Source organism: Ictidomys tridecemlineatus, chromosome X, assembly GCF_052094955.1.
Source record: "Ictidomys tridecemlineatus isolate mIctTri1 chromosome X, mIctTri1.hap1, whole genome shotgun sequence".
In the NCBI taxonomy this organism is placed as follows: domain Eukaryota; kingdom Metazoa; phylum Chordata; class Mammalia; order Rodentia; family Sciuridae; genus Ictidomys; species Ictidomys tridecemlineatus.
Genome location: NC_135493.1, coordinates 117,751,837 through 117,765,027, shown reverse-complemented (window position 1 = coordinate 117,765,027; position 13,191 = coordinate 117,751,837). Strand labels below are relative to the sequence as shown.

The window sequence follows — 13,191 nt, the reverse complement described above, 5'->3', positions numbered from 1 at the left end:
AAGTTTAATTGCTTTTTTTTCATTTTTGCAGCACTGAGGATCAAACCCAGAGCCTCACTCAGGCTAGGCAAGTGCTCTACTGCTGAACTACATCCCAGCCCTAAAATTAAATTTAAATGAGATCCATCATCAAAAACAGCAAGGGGTTGGGGGTGTAGCTCAGTGGTAAAGTGTGCACTTTCAGTGCACAATAAGCTTAAACAGATTATTAAACAAGATTATTATGAACTTTGTGTGAACAAGCTTAACAACTTGGATAAAATGGACAAAGTCCTTGAAAAAAACACCTTACCAAAACTGAAACAAAGAATAGATCCGAATCGTTCAACTGCTTAAAGAAACATAATTAATAAAAATCACATTTCCACAAAGAAAATGCCAGACCTAGATGGCTTTATGGGTGAATTTTTTTCAAATATTTAAGGAAGAAATAATGCCACTTTTTTTTTTTTTTTTGTGGTGCCGGGGATTGATCTCAGGGGCACTTGACCACTGAGCATGTGCACATCCCCAGCCCTATTTTGTATTTTATTTAGAGACAGGGTCTCCCTGAGTTGCTTAGCACCTCGCTTTTTGCAGAAGCTGGCTTCTAACTCAACGATCCTCCTGCCTCAGCCTCCCAGGCTACTGGGATTTCAGGCGTGTGCCACTGTGCCTGACAAATAATGCCACTTTTAAGATTAATAATCAAATAGATAAGGATGAGATTCCATTTCAACCCCCATCCCTTCTGGAGGCACATCAAAGATCACCCATATCTCTTCCCATCCCAGAAAGCTCACATTTCTTTCTCTATCCTTTAAAGGGAGGAGGCAACCCATAAGATTTAAACATTTTTTTTGCAAGATTGATCTGTGGGTGTCCATGTAATCAACTAAAATTTGAGACTCCCATGTGGCTCTCAGTCTTCCCATCAAATCTTATTTTCTGTTCTCTCCCACACCTACTCTGCCATGTCCAAGCCAGTTTCTTCAGGATCCCACCAGTCTACCTTGCTCCCTCCTACCTCTCTGCACGGGTTACCCAGTCTTTTCCAGCCTCTCATTCCTATGGGATGCTCCATATAGCCACAAGGCTTCGCCCTTCCCAAAACTGTTTCTATTCTTTCATTTAGAATTTTACAATCAGACACTAAGGATTCTCTATCTCAGTGGGGTTCTTTTCTTCCTTCTGGGATATTGTCATTTCCCTCCAGCTGTCACTTGCCCGCTTAAAATCCCTTCCCTACAGCCAAGAGAATAATGACCAAGTTCTTTCCTGGCATGTCACTGTATGGCCTGGTCTCAGCTCTCCCTGTTCCCCCCATATTCAGACCCTTCCCAACTCCTCAAGCTGCCCATACGACAGCTGCTGTCATGGTCCCACTTCTGCACATCTATACCCAGAACATAGAATGTTCTTTCCCAAAGCCCCAGATATCCTGACCCTCATCATCCTGCTCATCCTTCAAAACTCAAAAGTAACCACCTCCCAGGGAATCTCTGAAATACCACCTCCTCCTCCTCCTCCTTCTTCTTCTTTTTTTTTTTAAAGAGAGAGAGAGAAAGAGAGAATTTTTTAAATATTTATTTTTAGTTTTAGGCGGACACAACATCTTTGTTGGTATGTGGTGCTGAGGATCGAACCTGGGCCGCACGCATGCCAGGCGAGCATGCTACCGCTTGAGCCACATCCCCAGCCTCCACCTCCCTCTTTTGTTCTTAGTTCTTTTTCATTTTCCTACAGGATCTTGTACTTTCACTGTTTATCTGCCTTTGTGAAATGACTGGTCATTTAAGGACAAAATCTTTCTTATTGATTTTTTTTTTTTTTTGCTTGGAGACATAGCACAGTCCTTGGCTCACCTGATCAGGGACCTGTGAACGCATGTTAAGTTATATTCCTTCCTTCGAGAGCCTCAGTGACAAGTATGTAACAGGAATACAGAGGCCTAATTAGAGTTGGGTGCATCCAAGTTCAATGGCATGGCAGTTGATATTTATTTAACTCTAATACACACAGTAAAGAAGGAAACATAAAACTGCTTGTTGTTGCTCTTTTTTTTTTTTTTTTTTTTTGCTGTGCTGAGGATGGAACCCAGGCCCTTGCTCATGCCAGGCAAGTGCTCTACCGCAGAGCCACATCCCCAGCCCTTTCTGTTTCCTTTTAATCCCCAGGGCAAAAATGAGTTCCATTTAAGCAAAGTGTTTCTCCCCACGATTTCCCTAACTTTAAAAATCTGACAAGAAGAAAGTACTATGCACCAGAGGGAGGAAAATACTTTATAACATCAGAAGAAGAAAAGCTAAAGGCATAAAAAGTAATGGAAGAACATTCAAGCTGCTCTTTAAATTGTTTTCGGGTCTGCGTATGCCCGAAGCCATCAAATTACTTTTAAAGTGACTTCAAGTGCTGAAATTCTGTTATTCTGTGAAATTCTGTGATAAAAGTATTAATATTATTCAAGAACAACAATGTCTTCTACCTTATTTCATTTACTTTAGTTTATCATACAATTAATACATAGAAAAGCATAATTTTATATACCTTACAATCAATACATTTATAAGATAGAGAGATCTTAACAAAATGCATTTGATATGACAAAATCCATGCTTTTTCAACAAATGTCTATGAATCACCTACAATATGCAGATCATTTGAATGAACACTGGGATATAATGATGAATAAAACAATCTCTGCACTTGATGAATTTGGTATTTGAACCAAAAGGAAGGCATTTTAAAAACACAAGCCAAATAATCATAATCAGAAAAATCATGGTAAATTTATTAAATGGATGACAATGGCTCAAAAATCCAGTAGAAGCTCTCTTACCTATAATTCACCTAAGGTATCATGCCCAATTACCCTGTATCTGCTTTTTTTTTTTTTTTTTTCCCCTAAACCATACTGACCACAGTCCACAGAACTTGGGTTCTAAACTCTTCTCCAGGATGTCTGTGTAGTGCTCCCACCAGCTGAATCATGTTCTCAAGAAGAATCCCTTGTGTTCATCCCCAAACCTGTTCAGGCCAGTTTATTTGTATCATAATAATGAAATTTTATTCAATATTACATAAATAAAATGAGTGCCAAAACAAAGTTCTTCTTTTTTTGAAAATCATGTTCGGGCTGGGGTTGTGGCTCAGTGGTAGAGTGCTCACCTAGCACGCGTGAGGCACTGGGTTCGATCCTCAGCACCACATAAAAATAAAATAAAGATATTGTGTCCACCTCCAACTAAAAAATAAATATTAAAAAGAAAAAAGAAAATCATGTTCATTGCTTTGGAAAGTCTTTGCCAAAATAATTATGGGCAAGACAATTATAAACGTTTAAGGGGACTGGGGTAGGTAATATAAAGTGTCTGCACACAGATCAATTCTCAATGCCTTTATGTTCTCATTCTACCTTAAAAGAATCTGAATCTGGAAATCAGAAGCCAATGAACTGGGCTATGATTTATCTAAGAAAAACCAAGGAACTTCAATCAGGATGTCACACTCAAAGCAAGGGCTCAACAACAAACTGTCAGCAAATGACTGTTTCAAGTTAAATCAAATGTTTAGGACATATATATGGCTCTTCTATGATTCACCGCTTTAGCATTTTCATTAAACCATTCAATTCCTTGATTCCCAGTGCAGAAGATGAGAAGCATCTCCTCTAGGAAGCCCTTGGAGGGGCCAAGTGGTTTGGACAAGAGCTTTTGCTAGAGAAAAAAATAAAGGAAAGAATTAATTATTTCCTGTTTGTGACAAACAGGACTTTGTGGTATTGGACTGTGAGATTTACTCACAATTTCAGCCTGCCCCCCTGATTTGAAAGAACACTCTCCAAGACCATCAGGGGTGGGCTCTTTATTAGACCTTTGCACTCAGAGGGAGGCCAGCTAGCACATCCTGCCCTTACTCATTGGGAGACCATTCCTTTGTTTCCAACTGCATCTGAATTCCGGAGCAAATTTCTAGAATCAAGCCTTGCACATATGCATCTGCAGTACTCCTTTTGGAGCACAGACCTGCGTGTGGGGTGAGGAAGGACCTTCTGGTACAGACAGCTCTCAAGAGAAGAGGGCAGAAGCCAAAGCTGGAAGTGTTAAAGAGGGTACACATTATGGCTTCCTCCACCAGTTTCCTTGGAGAAGAGCCCACCATCCTGTGGGCGGGCACATGGAAAATGCCAGCATTTAACCCAACTACAAAATGATGCTTGTAATACTGGCTTCAGGGAACCGAATAGTGTTTAAACAATTAGGAGGCTGTTTGCCCATGTTTTTCAAGCATAATATTACTCTCTTATTTCTTTTTCCTAAATTACACACTTGTAGATTTGCAAGGGTGCAAAGAAGTAATTTCACAGGATCTTTTTTATTTTAGAGTAAACTAGGGTTAAGAAAAAAAAATGATTCACCCAGGAACACACAGCAAATTAGGGGGTAAGCTGGGGCAGGCACCAAGCTTCCCTGGCCTGCCAGGCTTTTCCCTCTTTCCTGGCTCCAGTGTCAGGCACACCTGAGAGCTTTTATGAACTGCAGAAACCACACCACTGGGTGGGTGGCTAAAACCTGTAATCCTAGAGGCTGAGGCAAGAGGATCAAAAGGTAGAGGCCAGCCCCAACAATTTGGAGAGATTCTTAGCAACTTGGCAAGACCCTGTTTCAAAATTTAAAAATAAAAATAAAATAAAAAGGGCTGGGGATATAGCTCCATGGTAAACCACTCCTGGGTTCAATCCCCAGTACCAAAAGAAAAAAAAAGGGGAAAATAAAAAGAAAGAAAAGAAAGAAGAAACAAAGAAATGTAAAAACACAGGCCCTGCCTAGGCTTACTGAATCAGGCACTTTTTTCATCCAAATTTCTAGGCTAGGTTTGTAATCCTTACAAAAACTTTCTTTCCTTGGTAGCCCAGGCCTGTAGTTCCAGCTACTCAGGAGGCTGAGGCAGGAGGATGGCTTTTGGTCAAGAGTTTCAAGAACAGCCTGGGGAACAGAGTGAGACCCATCTTGAAAAAAAAAAAAATCTTCCTTACTACAAAAGGAGTCAAAACAATTATTTTGATGTTTTCTGTATCTGATCATTTTATATGCAATTTTCAATTTAAAATTATGGGCAGCTAATGAAACAAAATCAGCATTTCTCTCTGAATATATGAGCCATATGGAAGCATCAGGGCTATTCTACAAATGCCTTCTAAGAAGTTACTGCATTGAATCGATTTAGTTACTATGTCTGTAGGCCTGTGAACAGAGTAACACTATCAAAATTCTGTTGGCCTAAATGAGTTTCTGTCAGATAAAACCAGAGTTAACACTGGTGGGGAGAAGGCAGGTTGGGGGATATGTGGAACCCTTCAGCCAGATAGTTTCAACACACTCATTTAGGTTGTGTATTACATACAAACAATACATCAACATCTTCTCATTGTGTAAAACAACCAAAGTTACCGAGTAGTCAAACATACTTGAAACATTAATTGGTTCATTCCATTTACATGAACCATCCAGAAGAGGCAAATCCATAGAGATGGAAAGTAGGTTAGTGGTTGCTAAGGGCTGGGGGAGGGGAGAATGAGGAGTGACTACTAATGGGTACAAGGTTTCTTTTGGGGGTGATGAAAATGTTCTCATATTAGATAGTGGAAATAGTTGCACAACTCTGAATACATTCAAACCCACTGACTGGGAGACTTGAATGTGCGAACTGTATGTGAATTATAGCTAAAGAAAGCCAGGGGAAAATCATTGTCTCAACAATTTTGAAAACGCATGTTTTAAGATACATGGAGAGAGAACTGTACACAGACTACTGTTCATTATTTTATTTTTCTACTTAAAGATTTTCAAATACCTTAAAATGTGATTCCAGAGACACTTTTATTTCCAGAAGCCTCATCCATTTTACTCAGTGGATCAATTCATACCAGGCTAAGGAAGTGACTTGTATAAGAACCAATTCAATGGACCCATGTTCAGGATTTTCCCAACATTAAATCATTTCAGTTAAAACATTCCGAAGGGTATGTTCAGTAATTAAATACATCTGGAAAAATAAAACCAGTTCATGGCCCTGTAGTGTATTTACTAAGAATCTAAAGGAAATCAGTATGTTTCCTTTCTGGCTTGAAAGGAACTTTCTTTTTAATGTAAAACTAAAAACTAAAAACCAAGGATACTGCCAAAACCAGTGAAGTATGCACAAATTAACATAAATTGGCGATTGAAGTGTAGAACCAATAATTGTCCAAGACACAAAGTACTTCCTTGAGAACAGGCCTTTGGCTTGGACACTGGCTTCGTGAGAATTTCATCTACCTTCCACACCTATTGAAAAATAAAGCCCAGCCCCAATTAAGTCCAGAGTGTTGTGAAAGCATGTGAAGAAGGTCCCCATGTGGTCATTCTATGCTCAAATTCGACATACAAATGTAAAAGCCGGTTGTTCAGAACCAAAATAACTTTATTTCAAGACAACTAATTCGTGCTTTACTCAAATCTGTACTTCTGCAGAACTGCAACATCTTTGGCTGCTACTACTGCAAATGCAGCCACAGGGTGAGCCATAGCCATCATCTACTTCTGTGTAAGGAATCTCATCTAAAAGGGATCCTTGAGTGATGGGACTACTCACCACTCACACCGGGGCATTAAAAGAAGAAGGAACCAGAGCTACATTTTGTCCTTTCTAGAAGGATCTAATCTTTAACTTTTGGGGAAGAAAATTTCATGTCGGATTTTTTTTTTTCCAGGGAGGGGGAAGGAGGCTTACTTTCATATTTGGAGCAATGTAAATTTTTAAAATTAAACTATAAAATTCTTGGAGCTTCTTTTTAAAAACAAAATAAGTGCCCTCCTTACTATGCCTCACCCCAAATTATAATCAATACAGAATTACCACCTCTCTTCCCCCCCATCCCCCCCACTTCATTGCAGAGGTAAGGGGATGGGGGAAGATGAGGAACGTGGGAGGGGGGCCAGCAAGCAATTCCCAAGCCCTCACCATTAACCTGCAAAGGTTAAACCCACAGACTTCCTCATTAGAAATGCTTCAGAGGGGCGCTCCACAGTCTTTGTGGCGCTTGTGGCTGGAGCTGTCACTGGGGAAGGATAATGAAAGAGAGAGGAAACCTTGCCCAAGCACAGCTCTCAGACATACATTTCCAGGAATACCGCGGAATTAGGTTAATTTCCAAGGCACTCTTCACGAGTTTTCCTTCCGATCGAGTCCCGGTTTAGCGACATGTTGCTGACGGCAGCATTTCTGGGTGTTAAGAAGTGTCAGAAAGAATCCTACAGTCGCCTAACACCCGCCTCGGGCCAGGTTGAAGATTTTCACTCTCCTGAGCCGAGTCTTTCACCGTTGCTAGTCGTTACCCCAATTGCTTTGGAACCCGCTTCACACCTTCTTCACCTGCGCCCGAGCCGCATTTAGGTAGTTGGAACAGGGGACAAAGAAGAGACTCACCCGGGTTCCCCTCCCTTCCCCTCCCCTCCCACTTCCCTGGTTTCCGAAAGGAGCTCTTGGAAGACCCCGGGTTTGGGGAACAGAGCATGTGTTTCATGTGGGTTTAAGGAGACTAGAAGGACGGCAGAGCGGGACATGATTGGACTCAGAGCTGGGAGCTCTAGCGACAGGGAGATCGTCCCGGGAAACCGGCAAGAAGGTACTCCACCAACCCCTTGAAATAAAGCAGGAGCCTGCAAACCGGGACGCGCCGTCTGCACTCTCCGCGAGCCCTGCTGAGGGCCCAGCTCTCTGGCCCCCCGCGCTACGCACGCTGAGGGGTGCAGCCCGGGTGCACCCGGAGTGGGGACGCCCCCGGGATGGGACAGGGAGGCACACCTGGGCGATCTGGACACCTGCGCCAAGCCCCACCCACCTGCAGCCTCCATTCCCCCCACACCCGTTTCCACCCCGACACCACGGAGGCTAGGAAGTGCCACCTGAACCGGGGTAGGGCGGGACCCCCGGCGGGGCGGGGGCGTGAGGCGGTGGCGGTGGCGCGAGGCCAGAAAGCTTGCTTACCCATGGCTGGAGACAGACGGGAGGGGCGCGGGCAGCGGGCTCTCGGGCTCCCCGGGGACGGGTAGAGCGGGTGGCACAAGTTTGCAGGTCTGGCGGGCACGTGCGCGGGCCGGGCTCCGGGCTGGCTGCGCTGGGCTGCGCTGGGCTGGCCGCTGGCTTGCTCGCTGCTGGCCGGGGTGGGAGCGCCGCGCGGCTCCGCCTGCACTGGGGGCCGGCCGCGCCGAGAGGGGCCCTGACGTCAGCGCCGGGGGCTTTGTGAGCCCGGAGCGAGGGCCCGATCGGGGGCAGCGGGCACTCCCAGACTGCCCGCGACGCTCTCGGCTTCCTCTGGGACCCCCGAGCGGGAGGCAAGGGGCGCGGGAACCGGAAGAGCCAGCAAGGCAATGGGGAGAGAGGGGAGCTGGGTTCTAGGATCCCGGAGGTGCCGATCCGCGTCCCAGATGAAAACTATTCGAGCTGGAGGGGGATTTGAGGTCTTAACCACTACCCATTGTACAGATAAAGAAACTGAGGCTCGGGACATTGACCCAAGAAGACCCAATATTTGGCAGCGCTACCTTAATTCGCACCCCCTGATCCTTTTGTTCTCATGTGGGCTACGAATGAGTGGTGACTTAACTCAGCGGGTCTCAACCCTGGCAGCTTGTTAGAATCAATACCAATTGGGGAGATTTTGGAAACCGATTTCATCAGGGCCTCTGCGAGTGGGAATCAGGCATCAGACTTCAAAATCTCCCCAGGTGACCCCAGTGTGACTCCAAGGTGACAAAGCACTGACTTAAGTTACTTGTGGATAACAAATGACTTGGAAGGGCACAGGTAGCACCCTCCAATCTGGAAGGGGGCCAGATCTGGTGGTGTCCATGGTCAGTCCACTTCACCTCCGGAAGGCTATATTAGAGATGAGACTTCGCAGACTCTAGCCAACCTCGGCTCCCGAAGCTCAGGCCTCGCACTTGAGCCTTTAAGTGAATTAATGGTTTAACAGTGTCCAGGGCTCGAATTCCTTCTGTCTCCTTAGCGAAGAATCTTTTTGTCTCCAGAGGAATTAGAAAAGCCATGAGACCCCTTCCCGTTTTTGTATGGCTAATGCTTTCTGTGACATTTCTGAGCCCGATATTTGCCCCTGATATTTTATGTTGTGTTCCTTTATTGTTTTGAAAATACATCGTGATACTTGAACAGAGGGTTACATAAACAGTAACAATAGATAGTACATTTAAGGGACATTTAATCCATAATAGAGAGGCTTTGGCACTGAGAAAGGGAGGAGGAAGCAAACATTTCATCTATTGAAATTTATTGGATTAGGAAAGATTTTATCAAGGCACAGCTCAAGAAAGCCTAATAATATTTTACATAAAAGGACAGAGATTTGTGCTAGGCGGATCACTGGCTCATTTTCACAATCCCACGGGAATAATCATTCCTAACCAATCTTTGTGAAGTAATAAAACAGCAAGGGCTCATAGGTTTAACTTTTTGTCTTCCTATTACAGGAAAGTAATCCGTTTGAACAATTCCTGAGTATACGTGTATATAGGAATCCAGCCGCAGATGACAGTAACTGAGACTGTCTGCAAAAGGTGAAGATGAAGAGGAATTCATGCTAAGTCCTGGTTTAGGGAAGAGCAGTTTGACTGGGTCCTACATTTTAGGAAGCTCTTAGGAGACCCTGAAAACGACAGAATGGGATTTGGGCATGATAGTCTGAAATAGTATTTTGGCAAGATACAACCTCAATGAACCACCCTGGAACCAAGAACTAGAAGATTTGATGCACTGAGATGAAAGTAAACCCGTTGGTCCTCTTTCTGTCATTCCCTAGAAGTCTTAGATTTTTTTTTTCTTTCTTTTTTTTTTTTAGTCAAAGAAAAGAAAGAACAGCTGTCCAAATATTGAAGTTAGTCACAATGGGATTCTGTGATTAAAAGAAAAAAAAATTGTGTACACAATGTCAAAGGAAAGCCACATTTTAATAGAAAATTTTCCTCACTTTGGAAGCCTCGTGGATTGATTTCAACAAGCAATTGTCCCTAAAATCCTTAAGAAAAACAGAACAGCAATTGGGAAATTAACAAAGGCTACTAGTAGTGTGCAGAAGATGGGCAAATGAGCATACTGATTTCACTGTTATTTAAAGAAATAAACTATCTTAAAGCAATAATAATTTTTATCATATTAAATAGCCCAAACCTTTATAAATTAAAGCAAGCTGCACTGCAGGTGGGTAAGTAAATTGGTCAAGCCTTTCTGGAAAGCCATTTGGCAGTATGTATTAAGAGACTTCAAAATATTCATAGCCTCTGACCTAATAATCCCTCTTCTGGGACTCTCTCCTAAGTAAATAACAACTGTTAAAGCCAAAATTAATATGAAAGGGTGTTCATCAGAGAGTAAGATAAAGTAGCAAACAAAATAAAACAAGAAAGCAACAATTGCTCAATAGACAGGAAACAGATTAAGTTTTTGTTAAGCTGGTTCAGTGGTTCTCAACTGAAGGTGATTTGCCCTCCCTATCTCCACCCTTGAGACATTCAGCAATGTCTAGAGATGGTTTATTTATTTATTTACAGTAGAGAGAGTCTCTTTATTTATTCGTTGATTTATTTGCAGTGCTGATTTATTTGCAGGGCCTCACACATGCTAGGCAAGCACTATAAGCCACCCCCTCCTCCACCTTTTAAAATTTTGAGACCAGATCTTATTAAGCTGCCCAGACTGGCTTTGAACTACCTTAACCTCCTGAGTAGCTGGGATTACAGGCATGCACCACCTCAACCAACTGGAAATAGTTTGATCATCATGGGGGAGGTGGGTAAGTACCACAGGCATCTAGTACATAGAGGCCAGAGATGTCACTAAACAACCACAGTGCACAAGATAGCCCTCTCCCTTCTCCCAACAAAGATCTATCTGGCTCCACATGTCCATGAGAATCCCTGATCTATACAATTGGATATAATTTTAGCTCGTTTGCAAAGAATTATGTGGGAAAATGCTGAAAAACTTGGAGGGTTTTTTTTTGTTGTTGTTGTTCAGGGGATTGAATCAAGGGTACTTAGCCACTGAGCCACATCCCATCCCTTTTTTATTTTTTATTTAGAGACAGTGTGTCACAGGGTTGCTTAGCACCTCACTTTTGCTGAGGCTGGCTTTGAACTTGTGATTCTCCTGTTTCAGCCTCCCAAGCTGCTGAGATTACAGGCATGCCCTACCGTGCCCAGCTACTAGTAGGGTTTTTTAAGCCAAATAAAAAAGCTAAATATATATTATAATCCTAGTTGTATTCATATATGTATTGAAAATGGCTGAAAGAAAATACATTGAGGTAGAGATTATTATTTTTTCCTTATTTCTTTTTCTTTTTGGGGGGGTACCAGGTATTGAACTCAGAGGCACATAACCACTGATCCACATCCCCAGACCTTTTTTGTATTTTATTTATTTAGAGACAGGATCTTACTGAGTTGCTTAGCACCTCGCTAAGTTGCTGAAGCTGGCTTTGAACTCGGGATCCTCTTGCCTCAGCCTCCTGAGCTGCTGGGATTACAGGAGTGTGCCACTGCACCTAGCTGGCATTATTATTTTTTCAACAAACACATTTCTTCTGTCTGGCTACACAGCTAGAATATATACCCCAGAGTCCTTAAGTTAGGTGGGGCTACATGATTGAGTTCTAACCAATGAGATCCCAAATGACATTTACCATTTCCAGTTCTTACCCACAAAATCTCCAACATACATGATTCTATGTAATTTCTTCTTCTCCGAGCTAGAAAGAAACACTGACATTGAAGGTACCTCTGGAATCCATATGCTGAAAGTGGAATTGCCTTTGTCAGCCTGGGTCACTGAGTGACTTTGTGGAACAGGGGTGTTCTCTCCTTCCATATATTGACAACCTGGAGGTGACCTGGATGCATTTGTGTCCCAGAAACACACTATTATTATGTTTGAGTCATTGAGTATTTGAAGGCTTATTTGTTATAGCAGTGACCCTATCCTTACAATACTAAACTATACCAACATACTAACAGGGTTTATCTTTGGAATATTGGATTAATGAAGTGTTTTTTTAAAAATATATATATCCTTTTGTGTTTTCCCAGACTTACAATGAACAAGATTCTGCCTACTCCCTTTGGTGCTGGGGATGGTATTACTTTTATAATCGGGAAAAGATATGTAGAAATATATATGTGTTTATGTATTTGTACCTGACTCCATGATGAAGATAGTCTCCTAATAATTTGACTTGATTTTTTTTTTTTTAGATAGGTTCTCAATATGGTGCTTAGGCTAGTCTTCTAGACTCAAGTGGTCCTCCTGTATCAGCCTCCTTAGTGGATGGAACAATAGGCACACACCATTGCACCCAGCTTAATTTTAAACTACAAATAAAAATCATATTCAACAGATTTTTCTTGAAATTTGACATTTAACTGAACTTCAGTGTCTCTTCTAAGGAGTACAGAATAATTATGAACCATAAGTGTACATTTTGTCTGTTCCAATGTTTTACTTCCAGCATTGTTGAAATATAACTGATGAATTAAAATTGTATATTTTTACCATGTATAACACGTTTTGATGTGTGTATACATTGTGAAATGATTACCACAATTGAGCTAACATATTCATCACCTCATCTAGTTATCATTTTGTGTGCGTATGTATAGTGAAAATATTAAAACTCAGCAATGTGCAAGTCTAAGGTACAGTATTATCTATAGTCTTTCGGGGAACATTTAATCACATGTGTGGGTCTCATTCCTTCCTACTTCATAAGCACCTAGAGGTCTCATCTGTCCAGCATAATCTCTGTATGAGCAGAAACCTGGCTTGATGTTTGATTGTTAAAAATCCCTCTGTGGGGCTGTGGCTGTGGCTCAGTGGTAGAGCTCTTGCCTTGCATGTATGAGGCACTGGGTTCGATCCTCAGCATCACATAAATAAATAAAATAAAGGTATCGTGTTCATCTACAACTAAAAAACAAAAAAGAAAAAAATAGAAGGAAGCCTTTTAAAAAAAATCCCTCTGCCTCTCGCTTACTCTAATTACTTACTCTGCACATCAGACATTTTTTTTTCTTTTATATCTTCCTCTTGTCTCTCAAGAAAATGGCTGCCTTCTTAACTAACAGAAAATCAGTGAACTGGGTTTCAATATTTGGTCATGAC

At 42.1% G+C, this 13,191-nt stretch overlaps 1 protein-coding gene and 1 long non-coding RNA gene across 5 annotated transcripts in view; one reads left to right on the top strand and one right to left on the bottom strand.

The window, feature by feature from the left end:
- Gpm6b (glycoprotein M6B) overlaps positions 1-8,237 on the bottom strand; it is a 162,489-nt gene extending 154,252 nt beyond the window's left edge. Inside the window, exon 1 of one of the 2 annotated variants that reach the window (XM_040288042.2) lies at positions 8,008-8,237. In XM_040288042.2, the coding sequence (XP_040143976.1) occupies positions 8,008-8,011 (4 nt within the window). In that variant the 5' untranslated portion in view covers positions 8,012-8,237. The remainder of the gene's footprint in view (positions 1-8,007) is intronic. The other variant, XM_021722768.3, reaches the window with a different exon arrangement.
- LOC120890783 (uncharacterized) overlaps positions 6,611-13,191 on the top strand; it is a 55,631-nt gene continuing 49,050 nt past the window's right edge. Inside the window, exons 1-2 of one of the 3 annotated variants that reach the window (XR_005735220.2) lie at positions 6,611-7,645; positions 9,507-10,002. This is a non-coding gene — a long non-coding RNA (uncharacterized LOC120890783). Of the gene's footprint in view, positions 7,936-9,506; positions 10,003-13,191 lie in introns of those variants that run through there. The other 2 variants (XR_013431920.1, XR_013431921.1) reach the window with 2 other exon arrangements.